This window comes from Ascaphus truei, chromosome 1, assembly GCF_040206685.1.
Source record: "Ascaphus truei isolate aAscTru1 chromosome 1, aAscTru1.hap1, whole genome shotgun sequence".
Lineage (NCBI taxonomy): Eukaryota > Metazoa > Chordata > Amphibia > Anura > Ascaphidae > Ascaphus > Ascaphus truei.
In genome coordinates this window covers 480004305-480022140 of record NC_134483.1, presented here as the reverse complement: position 1 = coordinate 480022140, position 17836 = coordinate 480004305, and the positions used below count along the sequence as shown (strand labels likewise).

Here is a 17836-nt window from a genome sequence, read left to right as displayed (position 1 = left end):
ATGCATAGTGAGTTTTAATAAAGTGTGAAACTGCAACAGTAGAGATGGTTATTAGACAAAGAGACGTGTATATTTTATCTTCTATTCAGACACCTGGTACATTATTACTGAACTGAATTGTAGCTTTCAGAATATCATGCAATAGGTGAAGATATTCAGTGCGCCACCTGCCGGCCGCACACAACTGCAACAACACAAAAAATAATTCCAGCTGATCGCAGACAAGGTGCATACGTCTCAGTGCTGCGATGCCACGGACAACGAAGTGCTTATGTCATACCTCGGCACCATGGCAATATCTGTGTATAGTAAGTCAACATCACTTTAAAAGTAACATTGTATTGTCTAAGTAAAATAACATTATAATGTAACATTAGCTATGTTTTTCCCATAAAGAGCATGATGTTACATAAAACAGATGTTAGTGATAATTAGATGCAAATGATATGCAAATTCAGAGTTAACATATCATCCCCTATGCACTACACTGTTAAAGTTAACATGGGAAGTATATAACATTAAGTTACAGTACTTGAGTCAGAGCTAAGCATGGCTTTAATCCCATCAAGACCTTGAAATAGAGCTATTGCAGGGTCTGCATAGGTGTAACGCCAGGTTAGGTATGATTTAACTAGCATACTGTGTCATTATTCCCGATGTTATTTCCCTTTCCTCTCTTTCTCTACTTCTGCAAAAGCCCTCTTCGAGCATCAAAGTAACACTTTTATAATGCCATATTACAGATGTAGCCAATGTTATAGCTCTCGTTATCATGCGGTAAAGCATTCAATTGTGCGATTTGGTGTGCAAATACCATGATTGTGCAACTTGTGGCTCCATTGAATTGAATTGCAAATTGCACAATAACTTGTTAAAACATGCACTAGCAGAAGCACACGTAAATGTATGAATAACTTTATGTTTAGCCAATGCTAATAAATGCAATCAAATCTGTTATTTTTGCATATAATTATCTTAGTGAATAAGACATTAACTCAGGGAATATAGAGCTAGATACACTAAGATTAATTAAATAATGGTAAAACCCTGTAGGTTGCCTACCGTAAATTAATAGCAGATGTTACTACTGCTGAGTTTAACATATATCTATAATGGTTTTTACATGCAAAAAAAACCAAACAGTTATTTAACTCATTAACATACTGGCTCAATGTCGGGTGACATTAGTACTACCCTGTGTTAGCTTCAAATAACATGGCTCGTGCAAAGCCTGTGGATATGCAAAGTACAGTACATTGAAATTAGTGTATATACATTTGCAAATATCTCAGGTATGTTAAGTGTGCTCCTTAGTAAAATAATTGCTCTCTCCCCAAGGGGCGTATATACTAATGTAGCCATGGCTGGTTTCTGGCTACCATTCTGCCCTCACTGGCATGCAAGTCCTGGTAAGAGCAGGCAGTGCCAATACCAATCATGGGTTTTCCCCACACAGGCAGTCCCTTGGCTGACAAGGGAGGAGGTGTGACTAGGTTTGTGTTCTGCCCAATCCTGGGTTCAAACGTAGTACCTTACCTAGTAGTGTCTCTAATGTTGAGAGAGACAAGGTATCACGCAGGCTGCTGTGCACTGGCAGGACCAGGCCCGCTTCCCTAAGGGGGAGAGTGAGTGATTACCTTTTTCCCTGGTCCTGCAAGAGGGCTGGGGAAGAGCAGGCGCTGCTGCGGGGGCCGTTGACTTGTAGTGAAGGTCCAGGGACCATCCTAAGTCTGGAGACCAGAATAGAGACTGTCTTGGGCAGAGAACTGCTGTGTGCTGTGAGTGTACAGGAATAAATCCATTCCAGTATATTATACCTCCTGCCTGGTGTGTGATTTTACTGGGGGGGAGGGGTAACCATTTGTACCATAGAAGATTGCCTCCATACATCCGGAGCTTACGGCAGATGGAAGAACTGTGTACCATGGACTAAATGTTGGATATATACCCCAGAAGCCTGTCCTGCAGTCCCCACAACATCGGCGGAAGATTCAGCCTCTTGTGAAGCAAAAGGTAGTATGCACCATACACCTGGTATTAGGGGGATCTCCCAGCGGGCGGGGTAAACACTGTTACACTAATATTATAGTTTACATTTTTTTGTGTCAAAGTTTCAGGGCTAAAAAGTACGTTTTCTAGAGTCCCAAATGGCTTAAATACTACTCCAAACACACATTCATTATTCTATTGCTTCAAATTGGATATTTTTATTTGATAAATTCTACAGAACAGAGACAAAATATATTAGTACTGTTATTATTACTCACTAACTGTGCCTAATTATATCTTGTTATTAAAGTATTACGTTTTTTCAGTTCTGTTTTCTGAATGCAGAAGGTAGTAAGGTCATATTAGAAATGTATAAACATTCTCATTATAATTGTGCAATGCAACGCGTTCAGAAACTATTTTGTACAACTTTAAATGTTATGCAACTTTAAAAAAAAAACTATTTTTATTTTCTGTATATTACTAGCCTTGTATTTGATTTGACATATAAGCTGTCATGAAGTGGTATGTTTGCACGAATGTAAACTAATAATCACAAAGATTATGTAGTGTACAGATGCAGCATCTTGTACTGTATGTCTAACCTATACTACAACAAGACATGTGCTGGTGCACCATGGACCAAAAGTCGAGCATGCGCAGCACAGTGCTTGGCCGGGGGGAATGGCCCATTAGGATTAACACAGCTGGGGTCCCCGCTTCTAAATGGGACGCCCACTGTGTGAATCATACCGGACTGCATCAGTCTGTGCGGCTTTTATTTTATTTTAATAACATATTTATGAAGCAGGGGGTCTCCGGTGCTGAACTGCATACATTTCAGCCCGGGGACCCTACTTCTTGAATTATAGGCCCTTGTGTGAGGTGCCGTGGTATGAGGTGCCGGTATCACCTGCTCGTTTAAAGGTCCCGGTCCCGTGATGCAGAATATTTAAACATGTACAGTATTGTATTTTAGTTTTTATTAAGGGTAGAGGGGGTGGGGGGTCATTGTATTTGCCCTGAGGTGAAGGTGGTTAGGCCTACCAGGGAGCGGTTAACCCCTTCATAACCTTTGCGGTTACAACCTTTATTTTCTTATATTTCTTGCAACATACAATTCATTTTTGGCATACTGTATGGTTCTAAGAAACAATTCTTGAGTACTGCAAGAAGCCACATTCATTCATTCATTCCTTTCTCTTGAAAAGCTCTACCTTGTTGCTGTAGTAAGTGTGCTCCTTAGTAAAATAATTGCTCTCTCCCCAAGGGGCGTATATACTAATGTAGCCATGGCTGGTTTCTGGCTACCATTCTGCCTTCACTGGCATGCAAGTCCTGGTAAGAGCAGGCAGTGCCAATACCAATCATGGGTTTTCCCCACACAGGCAGTCCCTTGACTGACAAGGGAGGAGGTGTGACTAGGTTTGTGTTCTGCCCAATCCTGGGTTCAAACGTAGTACCTTACCTAGTAGTGTCTCTAATGTTGAGAGAGACAAGGTATCACGCAGGCTGCTGTGCACTGGCAGGACCAGGCCCGCTTCCCTAAGGGGGAGAGTGAGTGATTACCTTTTTCCCTGGTCCTGCAAGAGGGCTGGGGAAGAGCAGGCGCTGCTGCGGGGGCCGTTGACTTGTAGTGAAGGTCCAGGGACCATCCTAAGTCTGGAGACCAGAATAGAGACTGTCTTGGGCAGAGAACTGCTGTGTGCTGTGAGTGTACAGGAATAAATCCATTCCAGTATATTATACCTCCTGCCTGGTGTGTGATTTTACTGGGGGGGAGGGGTAACCATTTGTACCATAGAAGATTGCCTCCATACATCCGGAGCTTACGGCAGATGGAAGAACTGTGTACCATGGACTAAATGTTGGATATATACCCCAGAAGCCTGTCCTGCAGTCCCCACAACATCGGCGGAAGATTCAGCCTCTTGTGAAGCAAAAGGTAGTATGCACCATACACCTGGTATTAGGGGGATCTCCCAGCGGGCGGGGTAAACACTGTTACACTAATATTATAGTTTACATTTTTTTGTGTCAAAGTTTCAGGGCTAAAAAGTACGTTTTCTAGAGTCCCAAATGGCTTAAATACTACTCCAAACACACATTCATTATTCTATTGCTTCAAATTGGATATTTTTATTTGATAAATTCTACAGAACAGAGACAAAATATATTATTACTGTTATTATTACTCACTAACTGTGCCTAATTATATCTTGTTATTAAAGTATTACGTTTTTTCAGTTCTGTTTTCTGAATGCAGAAGGTAGTAAGGTCATATTAGAAATGTATAAACATTCTCATTATAATTGTGCAATGCAACGCGTTCAGAAACTATTTTGTACAACTTTAAATGTTATGCAACTTTAAAAAAAAAACTATTTTTATTTTCTGTATATTACTAGCCTTGTATTTGATTTGACATATAAGCTGTCATGAAGTGGTATGTTTGCACGAATGTAAACTAATAATCACAAAGATTATGTAGTGTACAGATGCAGCATCTTGTACTGTATGTCTAACCTATACTACAACAAGACATGTGCTGGTGCACCATGGACCAAAAGTCGAGCATGCGCAGCACAGTGCTTGGCCGGGGGGAATGGCCCATTAGGATTAACACAGCTGGGGTCCCCGCTTCTAAATGGGACGCCCACTGTGTGAATCATACCGGACTGCATCAGTCTGTGCGGCTTTTATTTTATTTTAATAACATATTTATGAAGCAGGGGGTCTCCGGTGCTGAACTGCATACATTTCAGCCCGGGGACCCTACTTCCTGAATTATAGGCCCTTGTGTGAGGTGCCGTGGTATGAGGTGCCGGTATCACCTGCTCGTTTAAAGGTCCCGGTCCCGTGATGCAGAATATTTAAACATGTACAGTATTGTATTTTAGTTTTTATTAAGGGTAGAGGGGGTGGGGGGTCATTGTATTTGCCCTGAGGTGAAGGTGGTTAGGCCTACCAGGGAGCGGTTAACCCCTTCATAACCTTTGCGGTTACAACCTTTATTTTCTTATATTTCTTGCAACATACAATTCATTTTTGGCATACTGTATGGTTCTAAGAAACAATTCTTGAGTACTGCAAGAAGCCACATTCATTCATTCATTCCTTTCTCTTGAAAAGCTCTACCTTGTTGCTGTAGTTATGGTTAAAACTGTATAATACAAATGCTAAGTGCAATACGTGAAAATCAGTAATACATTTTTTTTTCTTTGATCCCCCCTTGAATAGCCGCAATGAAATTATTGATCTCAGGTCTTTAATGTTTTCCTCTATTCTGGTAATGTAGGTGTTCAGAGTTGGATCTCCACAAGCCATATTCTTTGGGCAGTCTTCCTTTCACATACCGTACCATTTGCAATCTGGAAGCACTTTCTTGCATGAGCATGCTCTCCTGGCACACATGAACTGTTTATTCTGTCTAGATTGCAATGTGTTTGCCGTGTTACTTCGTGTTCTTGAAAATTCCATGCCATGAAAGTTACAGCATGATTGTCAAGAAATTTGTTGACAAGGACTTCAAATCTCCATCCTCAGCCTGTGGTTGAAGTGCCACATGATCCCTTGACATGGCATCAAACTCCTGGGGCATTACTGTTGACAGCCCTTTGGTTATTTGTACTCTACTGGTATGATGTGTTTTTCTCTTCTTCACTTCTGCCCTCCTCCTATTTTACTGTCGTCTGTTGCATTTGATCAAGTTAAATGAGGTTATGAATTTGAAGTAGTAAGACAGCAAAAATGATAGACTGTATCTTTTTTTTCCCATGAAACAAATATGAATACGAATCTAGCACAAAAGTTTGAGTTTTCAGTATTTAGTAGTTTAGCTAGTTTACATTCTTTTGTAAAATTCTATAGCTCCGGTTTATGGAGATAAAGAAATAGAAAAAATAACGACTTAAAGACTATTAAACAAATCAGGACACACACACACACACACACATATATATATATATATATATAAAACCATTCTAGTGTACTGTAGCAGTGTAACTTCATGGAATATTAAGGAATAGTCATAAAAGTTTTATATTTTGATGTGTGAATCAGTTCCAGTTGATTAGTAAAAGTACCTTAGAATGTTGTGGGACATTTTGTGAAACTGCAAACAGTTTGGTTGAATACTATTTGTTAGTTTGTAAATAAATACATATATTATGATTTTTCTGCAAATTACAACGCAACTATTTTATGTTTACCAAATTTTGGAAAAAATTATCACCATTACATTTTTTCTCTTGGTCCCAAATATACTAAGTTTTATTTGGCCATTTAAATGTGACGTTACCTAGAGGGCTAACAACATTTCTAAATAAGTATATATGCATTCTATGCTTCTGTACTTGTTCTGCTGAACTCCCTTGGAGGAAGTTGCACTCTGCAACAGATTTTTTTCACTATATATTCCTCCTGTCCTACATTAACTCAGCATGTTTTCTTACCAAACAGAGCTACAGTACATTACCTCTCAAAAAATATGCAAAAATCAAATCCATGCTACCTCATTGTCATTGACACCCTTCTATAACCTCACGCTAACATATGCTCTGCTATTTCCACTACACCATAAGACTTTGCTGATTATTTCAATGGCAAAGTGGTAGCTGTTAGCAGATAATTCGCTGCTGACCCTTCCACACCTCTTATTCCTAGTCCTCCTCCTTCTACCATTGGCTCTTCTTGATCTGCAACTGGAGACAAAGTGTCTCATCTTCTCTTGTCCTTAACCTCTGCCACACGATGCCTTGATCTATCCCCATCTCCTTAGATCTTTTGTTTCGACCTGGTCACCATCCTCATGCATACTGTATCATTAACATCTATTTTCTCTGGCACTTTCCTATTTCTTTTTCACAATGCAATTGTCCAACCTATTCTCAAGAAAAATACTCTACCTTCCCTACTAACTACATCAGAATTTTTTCTTTTAATTCCTATGAAAGTTGTTTAATTTTCTCAGTTCAGACATCCTATTAGCCCTCCACAATCAGGCTTCCACATAACATACTCTACTGAAACCGCACTCATCAAAATAGATAATGACCTCGATATTGACAAATCTCAATGTATCTACTCCATTATGAGCCTTTGTCTCCTTTACTTTTTATACTATTAATCATCTCCATATTGACAAATCTCAATGTATCATACTCCATTATGAGCCTTTGCCGCCTTTACTTTTTATACTATTAATCATCCTCTTCCCCTGAATATTCTTGGCATCTGTGGCACTGCCCTCTCCTGGTTTGCCTCCTACCTCTCTCACTGCTCCTCTGGTTCTTTTTTGTAAACTCCTTGACCTCTAAAGATTGTCAGTGAAGGCTCTGTTTTAGGTCCCTTCCACTTCTCTCTATATAAGTTCTCAGTTGGTGACCTCTTTAACATTGGCATCAGATAATAACGTTATACAGATGATTCACAACTATATTAATTTGCCCCTGACTTAATACCTACAGTCCAGTCACTAATCACAGATTGTCTATCAGCAATCTCTGACTAATTTGCCCTTCATTGCCTTAAAGTAACCTCATTAGTTTCAGCTCTGGGGACCCACTGCTTTCCAAGATAGTATACATCCCTACAAATATGTTGCCAGTATCTCATGTAGGTTTAAAGCTCCCATATCATGTGTAGAGAAACGGGTAAACAAAAGTTAACCCACCAGGTGCTCTAGAAGCTAACAGTCACTGAATTGTGTAAAAATAAAACATGTGCAGCAGGTCAAGGCAGCACTCTCACTGAATGATGTAAAGTCTCTCCCAGCAATTGGCTCCGTATAGGGCACGATTAACATTGAGTTAGAGAGACTCACGGTTGGTAGAGTGGATAATGCCGAGCCTCATGGATCCTTGTAGCACCGCCAACCCGTCTAGCAACGCTTCCGTTGCACAAGGCGGTCACATGACCGGCGGTGGTGACGTCATAAGGGACAGCAAAACAGCAACCCGGCGTGCGGTCCGTTGGTTAGAACTCCTCCCACAGGAGGCAAGTAACAGCGCACAGCTGTTGACAAAGGCCTGAGGGCTGAAATGCGTCAGAGGATCCGTCAGCTGTATACTCTGTTCACAATAAACATTTTTTAGTCACCATCAGAAGCTATTCCTCTGTTTTGTCCTATGGCTGTGCGCTGTTACTTGCCACCTGTGGGAGGAGTTCTTCTCCCATATCATGTGGGCTATGTGGAAGCTGTGTCAGATGATATTGCAGCTTTCTATTGGACCGCATAACACAGGAGCTTAAAAGCTTCATATTGTTCACCCTGGAGTGGCCAATATTGGAACCTTTGTAGATGTGTACCTCTAGTGCTCAAGGGGTTAATGCAGTATGTCTAAGAAAAGCTTCTCATACTCCCTCCCAAACCACGCCCTATAGTTTATTTTTCCATTACAGTCAATAACATTACTATCTACACAGTGTCACAAGTATACTGCCTAGGAGTTAAATGTGACCCATCCACTGTGTATTTCCCCTCATATACAGTAAATGCTATTGGTAAATCCTGACATTTCTTATTTTGCATCATTGCAATAATATGTCCCTTTCTCTGTTCCTCGACTAATAAAACACTAATGCATTCCCTCATTATTTTCAATATTAATAATTATAACATAATTTTTTCTGGCCTCATTGTCTTACACCCTTGAAAGAATTAAACGCCTACCCTTCTAGACTCGTATCTGCTTCTGAATTCCTGGGTTTTTTTTCTTCTATTAATATCCATATAAACTACAAAATACTCCTCCTGTCCTTTCATGTTCTACATTCCTCTGCAGCTTCATATACTGTATCTCAACTCTGATTTCTCATTACATCTTTACTCGCCTCTTAGGCTTACACCAAGCATTTCTCATTTGCACCTTTCACCTCACAGCCCTTTAACTTTTTGACTCATCTCTCCCTACCTATCGATCTCTCTTTCACTTAGACAAACACCTTCTCTCCCTATTTTTAAATTCCACCTGAAAATTCAACTCTTAAATATAGTATCTCATTAAATGACTTCAGTACACCTACACTACTGACTTCAGATGCACTTGACTTCCAGGACTTACACTTTTAATACATGCACTTTTACTCATAATGTTTCTGTATATCTATTAATATATCACATAGATTGTAAGTTCTTTGGAGTCTCCAAGTGCTTTTACCATCAATGTTTGTACTTTAAACTAAATTTTCTATTTTCTTTAAAAGCACTGCACACTGTGTTGATGCTATATAAAGAAAATAAACATATATACAGTATGCAAACATGTACAATAAACAAAATTGGTAAATAACATTGGCAAATAAATAATCAAGCATAAATTATTTATGAGTCCAGGAGCAGTGCAAACTAAAAGACCAGTTGTCAAAGTCTCTTTTCTGTAAAATTATTGTAGTACAGATGAGAAAAATAATGTAACTGGAATTTATTTGTGCAGAATATCTGGTACTATTAATTTTGCAGATGGAAGACATTGATAAATGATCCTTTAAAAATATTTTGTATGGATCATGATCAACAAAGAAGCATGGCAAAAGTGATTTAGATGGAGGAAGCCATGAGAGTTTAGCAGCATTGCCCTACCTTTAGGTATTGTATTGTATGTCTTTATTTATATAGCGCCATTAATGTACATAGTGCTTCACAGCAGTAATACATGTGGTAATCCAATAAATAACAGATAATATAAATAACAGATCATGGGAATAAGTGCTTTAGACATTAAGGAAGAGGAGTCCCTGCTCCGAGGAGCTTACAGTCTATTTGGTAGGTAGGGAGAACGTACAGAGACAGTAGGAGGGAGTTCTGGTAAGTGCGTCTGCAGGGGGCCAAGCTTTATGTGTCATGTGTTCAGAATAGCCACAGTGCTACTGTATTCATATGCTTCTTTAAGCAAGTGTGTCTTAAGGTGGGTCTTAAAGGTGGATAAAGAGGGTGCTAGTCGGGTACTGAGGGGAAGGGCATTCCAGAGGTGAGGGGCAGTCAATGAAAAAGGTTTAAGGCGGGAGAGGGCTTTAGATACAAAGGGGGTAGAAAGAAGACATCCTTGAGAAGAACGCAAGAGTCTGGATGGTGCATAACGAGAAATTAGGGCTGAGATGTAAGGAGGGGCAGAAGAGTATAAAGCTTTAAAAGTGAGGAGAAGAATGGAGTGTGAGATGCAGGATTTGATCGGAAGCCAGGAGAGGGATTTCATGAGGGGAGATGCTGAGACATATTTAGGAAAGTGTAGAGTGATTCTGGCAGCAGCGTTAAGGATAGATTGTAGGGGAGGCAGGTGAGAGGCAGGAAGGCCGGACAGCAGGAGGTTACAGTAATCAAGACGGGAGAGAATGAGGGCCTGAGTCAGAGTTTTAGCAGTCGAGCAACAGAGGAAAGGGCGTATCTTTGTTATATTGCGGAGGAAAAAGCGACAGGTTTTAGAAATGTTTTGAATGTGAGGGGCAAATGTGAGAGAGGAGTCGAGTGTGACCCCAAGGCAGCGTGCTTGGGCTACTGGGTGAATGATCGTAGTACCAACAGTAATGTGGAAGGAGGTAGTAGGGCCAGGTTTGGGATGAAGTATGAGGAGCTCTGTTTTAGCCATGTTGAGTTTAAGGCGGCGGAGGGCCATCCAGGATGATATAGCAGAGAGACATTCAGAAACTTTGGTTTGTACAGCAGGTGTAAGGTCGGGTGTTGAGAAATATATTTGTGTGTCGTCAGCATAGAGGTGATAATTAAACCCAAAATATGTTTTTAGGTCACCTAGAGAGAGTGTATACAGAGAAAAGAGAAGAGGTACCAGGACAGAGCCCTGGGGTACCCCCACAGAGAGATCAATAGAGGAGGAGGACGTGTTAGCAGAAGAGACACTGAAAGTACGATGGGAGAGGTAGGATGAGATCCAGGATAGAGCTTTGTTCCGAATGCCAAGAGTATGGAGAATGTGAAGGAGAAGAGGGTGGTCCACGGTGTCAAATGCTGCATAGAGGTCGAGTAATATGAGCAGAGTGTAAAGACCTCGGTCTTTTTCAGCATGTAGGTCGTCAGTTATTTTAGTGAGGGCTGTTTCCGTGGAGTGAGCAGTGTGGAAGCCAGATTGTAGAGGGTCTAGGAGAGAATAGGTGTTGAGAAAATGGAGCAAGCGAGCGAATGCAAGACGTTCAAGGAGTTTAGAGGCAAAAGGCAGGCGGGAGACAGGCCGATAGTTAGAAAGACAGGTAGGGTCAAGCTTGCTGTTTTTGAGTAATGGTATGACTGTTGCATGTTTGAAGGAGGATGGAAAGGTTCCAGAGCAGAGGGAGGAGTTAAAAATGTGCGTGAGCGTAGGGATTATAGTAGGAGCAAGAGGTTTTAGGAGATGGGAGGGAATGGGGTCATGAGGGCAAGTGGTAGAGGGAGAAGAGGCGATCAACAGCGACACATCCTCCTCTGAGACAGTGGAAAAAGAGTCAAGGAAGGCAGGAGGAGAGTTAGGAAGAGGTGTAGGATGGGAGGAAGAAACAGAGGGGATGTTCTGACGTATGGATTCCACCTTTTCCTTAAAATAGTCAGCAAAGTCCTGAGCGGAGATGGAGGAAGGAGAGGCAGCTGAGGGTGGTTTGAGTAGAGTATCAAAGACAGAGTACAGTCGGCGTGGGTTAGACTTGTGCATGTTGATTAGTGAAGAAAAGTAGGCTTGTTTAGCTTGCGAGAGGGCAGAGTTGAAACAGAATAGCATAAATTTGTAGTGAAGGCAGTCTGCGAGAGTATGAGATTTCCTCCAGAGGTGTTCAGAGGAACGAGTGAAGGAACGCAGCATGTGCGTGTGGGAATTTAACCAGGGTCTAGGGTTAAAAGGGCGAGTGCGGCAGAGAGAAAGCGGGGCATTTAGATCAAGAGAGGAGGACAAGGCAGAGTTGTAGATCCTGACCAGGTTGTCTGGGTCTGTAGCAGAGCTTAGAGAGGAGAGGGAGGAGTGTAACATGGACTCAAAGTCAGGTAAGTGAATAGAGCGCAGGTTTCTGCAGAACCGGGGGGTAGATGGAGGTGGAGAAGGGGAGAAGCGAGATAGAGAGAATGAGATGAGGTGATGGTCAGAGAGAGGATAAGGGGAAATGGAGAAATCAGAGAGAGAGAAGTTTTTAGTGAAAACCAGGTCTAAGAAGTGGCCATCCACTGTTGAAGGCCAAAAGAAGAGGTTAGAGAAAGAAAGCAGGAAGCCCAAGGGAGAGAGGGGTCATCAATGTGGCAATTGAAGGTTGGCAATAACAATTAGTTTGATCTTTTACAACACAAATCTGGGAAAGATTGCATGTATTCCATGGGATCAAAAGGAGTTAATGTAAAAAAGCAAATTACTACTGTGCATGCAGTACAGTATATTGCAAAGTCCATTGAGATACCATCAAGAAAAAATACGTACTTAAAACTTGGTTTGGTGAGGTTACCCCCTATGCCAATAAATAATCTTCCACACAATGGCTACCTGAGTACCCCAACACATTGTTTTGTTTCATTGCTCGCCCCATCCCCTTAGGCTTTGTCCCCGCTGGCGCTGAGCGCGCTCATGCTTGGAGGGCTCTCCAAGCATGAGCACGGGTGTCCTTTAAATTTTTACAAGCGCTAGCGGGGAGGGCCGGGGGGGACAATGCAGGGGAAGCTGAGCGCGCTTGTAAGTTTGAAAAATTTGTTTATGTACGCGCAGAGCGCCGGTGAGCGTGTGTGCCCGCGCATATACGGGCGCGCATAGTGTGAGCGGGGACCTGCATATATAGAATAATTTGGAAACCCACATACATCTGGGCAACATGTGATATAACATCTTTGTATACTTGCATTAAACATAATAAAGGTTTAGAAGCAGTAAAACATTTTCTCAATTTGGACACAAGTTTAGGCAACACGCAATCCATGTTTATTTTGCAGGCCATTACATTCATACTAGAACACAATTATTTTTTATTTGAGGACATTTATTATTTGCAGATCTGTGGGACGGCCATGGGCACGAGATTTGCCCCCAGTTATGCGAACCTCTACATGGGTTTGTGGGAGGAACTACATGTGTGGGGTGATGCAGATCTGGGGGCGAGTCTTGTGTACTATGGCCGTTACATAGATGACATCATCCTAATATGGGATGGTGATCAGGAACTCCTGGAACATAAACTACAGGCATTTAACAACAATGACATGGATCTGAAGTTTACTTATAATGTTAATAAGAACATGATTGTGTTTCTGGACCTAGAACTGGAGGCTAATTTAAATGGAGAAATCATCACCAAAACACACTTTAAAACAGTGGCCACCAATAGCTATCTACACAACAATAGCAACCATTATAAAAGATGGTTGGCCAACATCCCCAGGGGCCAATTTCTCAGAATTAGGAGGAATTGTTCTTCACGTTCTGATTTTTTGGCCCAGGGGGAAATATTGGTTGAAAGATTTCTGGCCAAAGGTTATGACAAACACATCATATATGAGACATTTCGACAGGTAGGTCTCCTGGAGTGTAAATCTTTATTATCCAAATCAAACAAGGTTGGAGGGACCAATGGTGATTTTGGGGTCAATTCTGTCAAGTCACCACTTTTTATTACGACATTTAATAATTCAGTGAAAGGCATTTCAACAATTCTTAACAAACACTGGAGTATATTGTTAAGGGACCCAATAATTGGAAATAAATTACCAACTAAAGTTCCCATTATATACAAAAAAGCCAGAAACTTGAAAACTATCCTAGCACCTAGTCGCCTTAAACAGATTAAGGATCCTTCTATGTTAAAACCGACAATAAATGGCAACTTTGTTTGTGGTAGAAATAGATGTATAACATGCAAACATATGTGCAAAACCAACCAAGTCACTTCCTTTTACAACAAATCTACACATACAATTAAGAGTCATATGGATTGTCTATCCTCATTCGTGATCTATGTCATTACATGCAAATGCGGATTCCAATATGTGGGGAGAACCACAAGGACTCTAAGCACAAGATTTCTAGAACATAGAAGAAACATTCTACATGGTATTACCACTCATAACCTATCTAGACATTTCTTGGAAATACACAACAAGGATCCATCATCATTGACTGTTATGTGCTTAGAACATATCCCTCTAGCATTAAGTGGCGACAGAGTCAAAAAACTGAACCTAAGGGAGACCTTCTGGATTTATATGTTAGCGACATTGAGTCCAGGGGGTCTAAACGACTGCATTGACACAAGCACTATAGTGTAATATAGATTCAACATCCACTTCCATTGACGGGATCTCAGAGGTCTGGGTTGAGCATGTATAGCATGCTCCCTCCGAGGTTCCCAGTCGGTGCGATTGTGGGACCCTTGGTCAGCACTGTATCACAAACACACAATATTTGTTTTTGACACAATCACATTCCTTTATTATTCCTATTAAGTTACAATATAACAATCATATTTAGAATTAAAGTTCACAAATTAATGTATAAACTACGTTCAGTTTCACATAAGACACAATATAACACACTAAATTCACATTCACTTCTAAATATTTAAATATTAGTTATTTTAATTCATTTGGATTGCTGCCTCTTGGCTTGTTAGTAATTCTCATCTTAAGCAAAATAGAGCTCCGCTTCTTTCCCCTATTACTCAACGTCTATTAGTTAAACATAGATATTTACAAATACATATTCATCCCTCACACAGTTCAGATATTATACCTAGAATCAGCACCAATATTAGTCGTCATATTGATATATTCAAACAATACTATTGGGATGGTTATAATCCAGGTCCCTTTTATCCTTATGCTAGATCATTTCTTGCCCCTAATTATATCTATAGGGATCATTTCTCTATAATGATATAGAAAAAACAATTATCATTTAGGAACAATTGTAATTTGACCAATCAGGTCTCCAAATACCCAAATTTGGGTTATATTTGATATATAAATCTATAACCACATAGAAGTTTTGGCTTGTCTCTTGCAATCATTAACCACTGTTTCATCTCTTCTTTCTAGTTTACATATGGAGAGATACATTAAATGTTTCTCTCTTTTTCAAGCTTAAGTATGTATATATTCTCTTATTATTTATTATATAAAGCACTATGTATTAATTAATTATTGTTTTTTAGGGATCATTACGTTATTTAGATTTATTATATATATGTGATTTATACAATTAAAGATATCATTTTCATATCATTAGTTATAGGTAGGGTATGTGTATATTACATGATAATTAATTTGTTCACGTTCCAAAGAAGACTAGCACATGTTAGATGTCACTCATCTTGAATATTATTATTATTTTATTTATTTATTATTTAATCTAATTATATTTTGTATATTTTTTATATTTTTCATTTTTTAGTATTACACAAACGTTGGAATGAGTTTTATTTTCATATCCTGTTCATGTTAGTACGTAATTTGCATATAAATTGTGTAACTACTCCATTTGCAGCAGTATCCTCGTTTGCTGTTATTAAATGCACTAACGTTCCAAATTCTGTTATGTCTAAATATATTATAGTTCTCAACCACATTGCACCAGATATCAACTTGATTTAATGACACCTATTGAATTGAACACACCTGTGAGTCATACAATGTTTATTGATATGAGGGACTATTTAACATCAGACAGCCCCTTTGGTGTCCATCCCCTGATGAAATCCGCAAAGGCGGAAGAAACGCGTAGGGACGGTTTACATTGAAACTACGGTGGCTGACCTGCCTTGGCACCAGAGAGAGACCGTGGAGACGCAAACAAAGTCCTTCCGGGTTCCAGTACCACATGCGTGTGAGCAATGGCGGACGCACGCTGCTGAGAAGCTCCTTAAAAGTGGTTGATATCCATCCTGGAGAAAACGGCGTTCTCAAATACTGGACAAAGAACTAATCTGGAGATTGCAGAGCGGAGGTGACCGTGGAGTCTTCATTTGGTGCATGGGCAGGTCCCATAAAATGCCTGTTTTTATCAGACAAATTGTAAGTGTGCATTTGTCTTGTCCATGATTTATTAAAATGTTCATCTGATTTTACACAAGGATCGGGCGCTTTTTCTCTTTTCTTTTTCTAATATATATATATATATATATATATATATATATGCAAGTCACCTCGCCAAGCACCGCCCACTCAGCGAGCTCAGCGCTAGTGGGGACGCAGCCTTATCCTTCCTCGATCTCATTTACTGCTCAGGCCACACTTGAAATATTACCTATCTCTGGAATGCAGTATTACTGTAGGTACAGTATTTCTATACATGTAGCAACTATTGTAAATACAAATAGTATCTCTGCGATACTAATTCTAATAAATCACATCGATGTTGGATGTGCTAAATTTCATTGGGAATTTGCTTAAATTGGAGGCTCCATAATGACCAAAATCTAAGTTTCATTTCACTAAACTACAGGTACGTAAGTATTAACCTCTTAAATGCCATAATAGTCTGCAATGCCTTTTAGCTGCACTAAATGAATACAAATATTGCATCATAATTCACATAATTTTACACAATTTTTTCTTTTACACAGTTAACCTTGAGTTAAGTTAACATTGTGCCAATATATCAAGCATTAACAGTGCTCAATGCATTAACATTAACAAGGAGAGCTCTTTCAATCAACCTATTCAGGTGCATCAGGTGCATACAGGTATTTTGCATTACCAATAATGTACTGTGCATTGCAGCATCCCAAACAATAAAAGAAATCAAAAGCAGCTAATAATCTTCCAAGTATCCGTTGTTTCATTGCTCTCATTTTCTTTCGGAGCCATTTCCTCTCATGCCACATAGCTATAATTATATCACTGATACAGTTATGTTACACCGTCACTAGATTTGTAGTTATTAAAAATATAATATAATTAATATCAAAATAATAAAGACAGAAGAAACTTTAAAGAGTCTGAAATATATGGACATACTTTGTGTTTTTTGTAGTACAATTCTTTATGTGCAAGAGAAGAGCAGATTAAATAATGTTTAAGAGTTTAACAAGCGGAAACAAAATAGCCCGCTGTACCAATTACGTGCTTATTTTTATCTAATAATGTATGTTATATTAATTGCTGATGTTAACAGTTCATTATAGAGCGATGTGTTTAAGGTGTTCAGTGACTGCTGGACGCCGCATTTTAATTTTACAGCATACGTAGGCAGCTTACCCTAATAGCATTATGCCAGTGGTCTCAGGGGATTTTAGGCAAAAGTATTTCACTTAAATAAACATCTTTTACTTAGTAGATGCATCCGTTCAAATGAATAATAAAACAGCTATTTCTAGAACACTGTTATTACCTAGGGCAGAGATCCAATATGGATAAAGTTCTTTTGTCAGAAGTGCATCATCTATTTCATATAAAAAACATTTCAGCACATCAGTCACATCTTCCAGTTGATGCTTTCCGGCTCTTAGTTTAATGCTCCGTGCATCCTTTTTAAAATCTTCTAGTAACTCCCTCACATGCAACGGGTTTCCATTCTTCAGATATAGAGATTTGCTTCCCAAACCTTAATATAAAGAGACATTAAAATAAACATGTCTAGTTGAATTATAATAATGTATGCTAAAAGAACATATATATTGAAGTATGCAAACCTTTGCTTTGTATAAGCCTTGTTGCAAATCTGTTTTACAATGCTACAATTTAAATAATAAATGAAAAAAAAAATACTGTAGCGTGTTGGTCAAGTTGTGAGGAAATGAGTACTTCAGTATTACAGTACGTGATACCTTATTTATTTTGACCAACAATTGATATTTTAGAACAAGCTTTGAGAGTTCTCTCTCTTCTTCAGTTCTGCAATACTGATGACATGAGTTTAACAGATGTAGAAACCAAGATACTGTAACAAACTAAAGGGTA

General features: G+C 39.5%; 1 protein-coding gene across 2 annotated transcripts in view; it reads right to left on the bottom strand.

Annotated features, from left to right (window-relative positions):
- Nucleotides 1-17836, bottom strand: part of ARAP2 (ArfGAP with RhoGAP domain, ankyrin repeat and PH domain 2) — a 406381-nt gene that overhangs the window by 154507 nt on the left and 234038 nt on the right. For both annotated transcript variants that reach the window (XM_075568062.1, XM_075568070.1), the window contains exon 21: nt 17268-17480. In XM_075568062.1, the coding sequence (XP_075424177.1) occupies nt 17268-17480 (213 nt within the window). The remainder of the gene's footprint in view (nt 1-17267; nt 17481-17836) is intronic.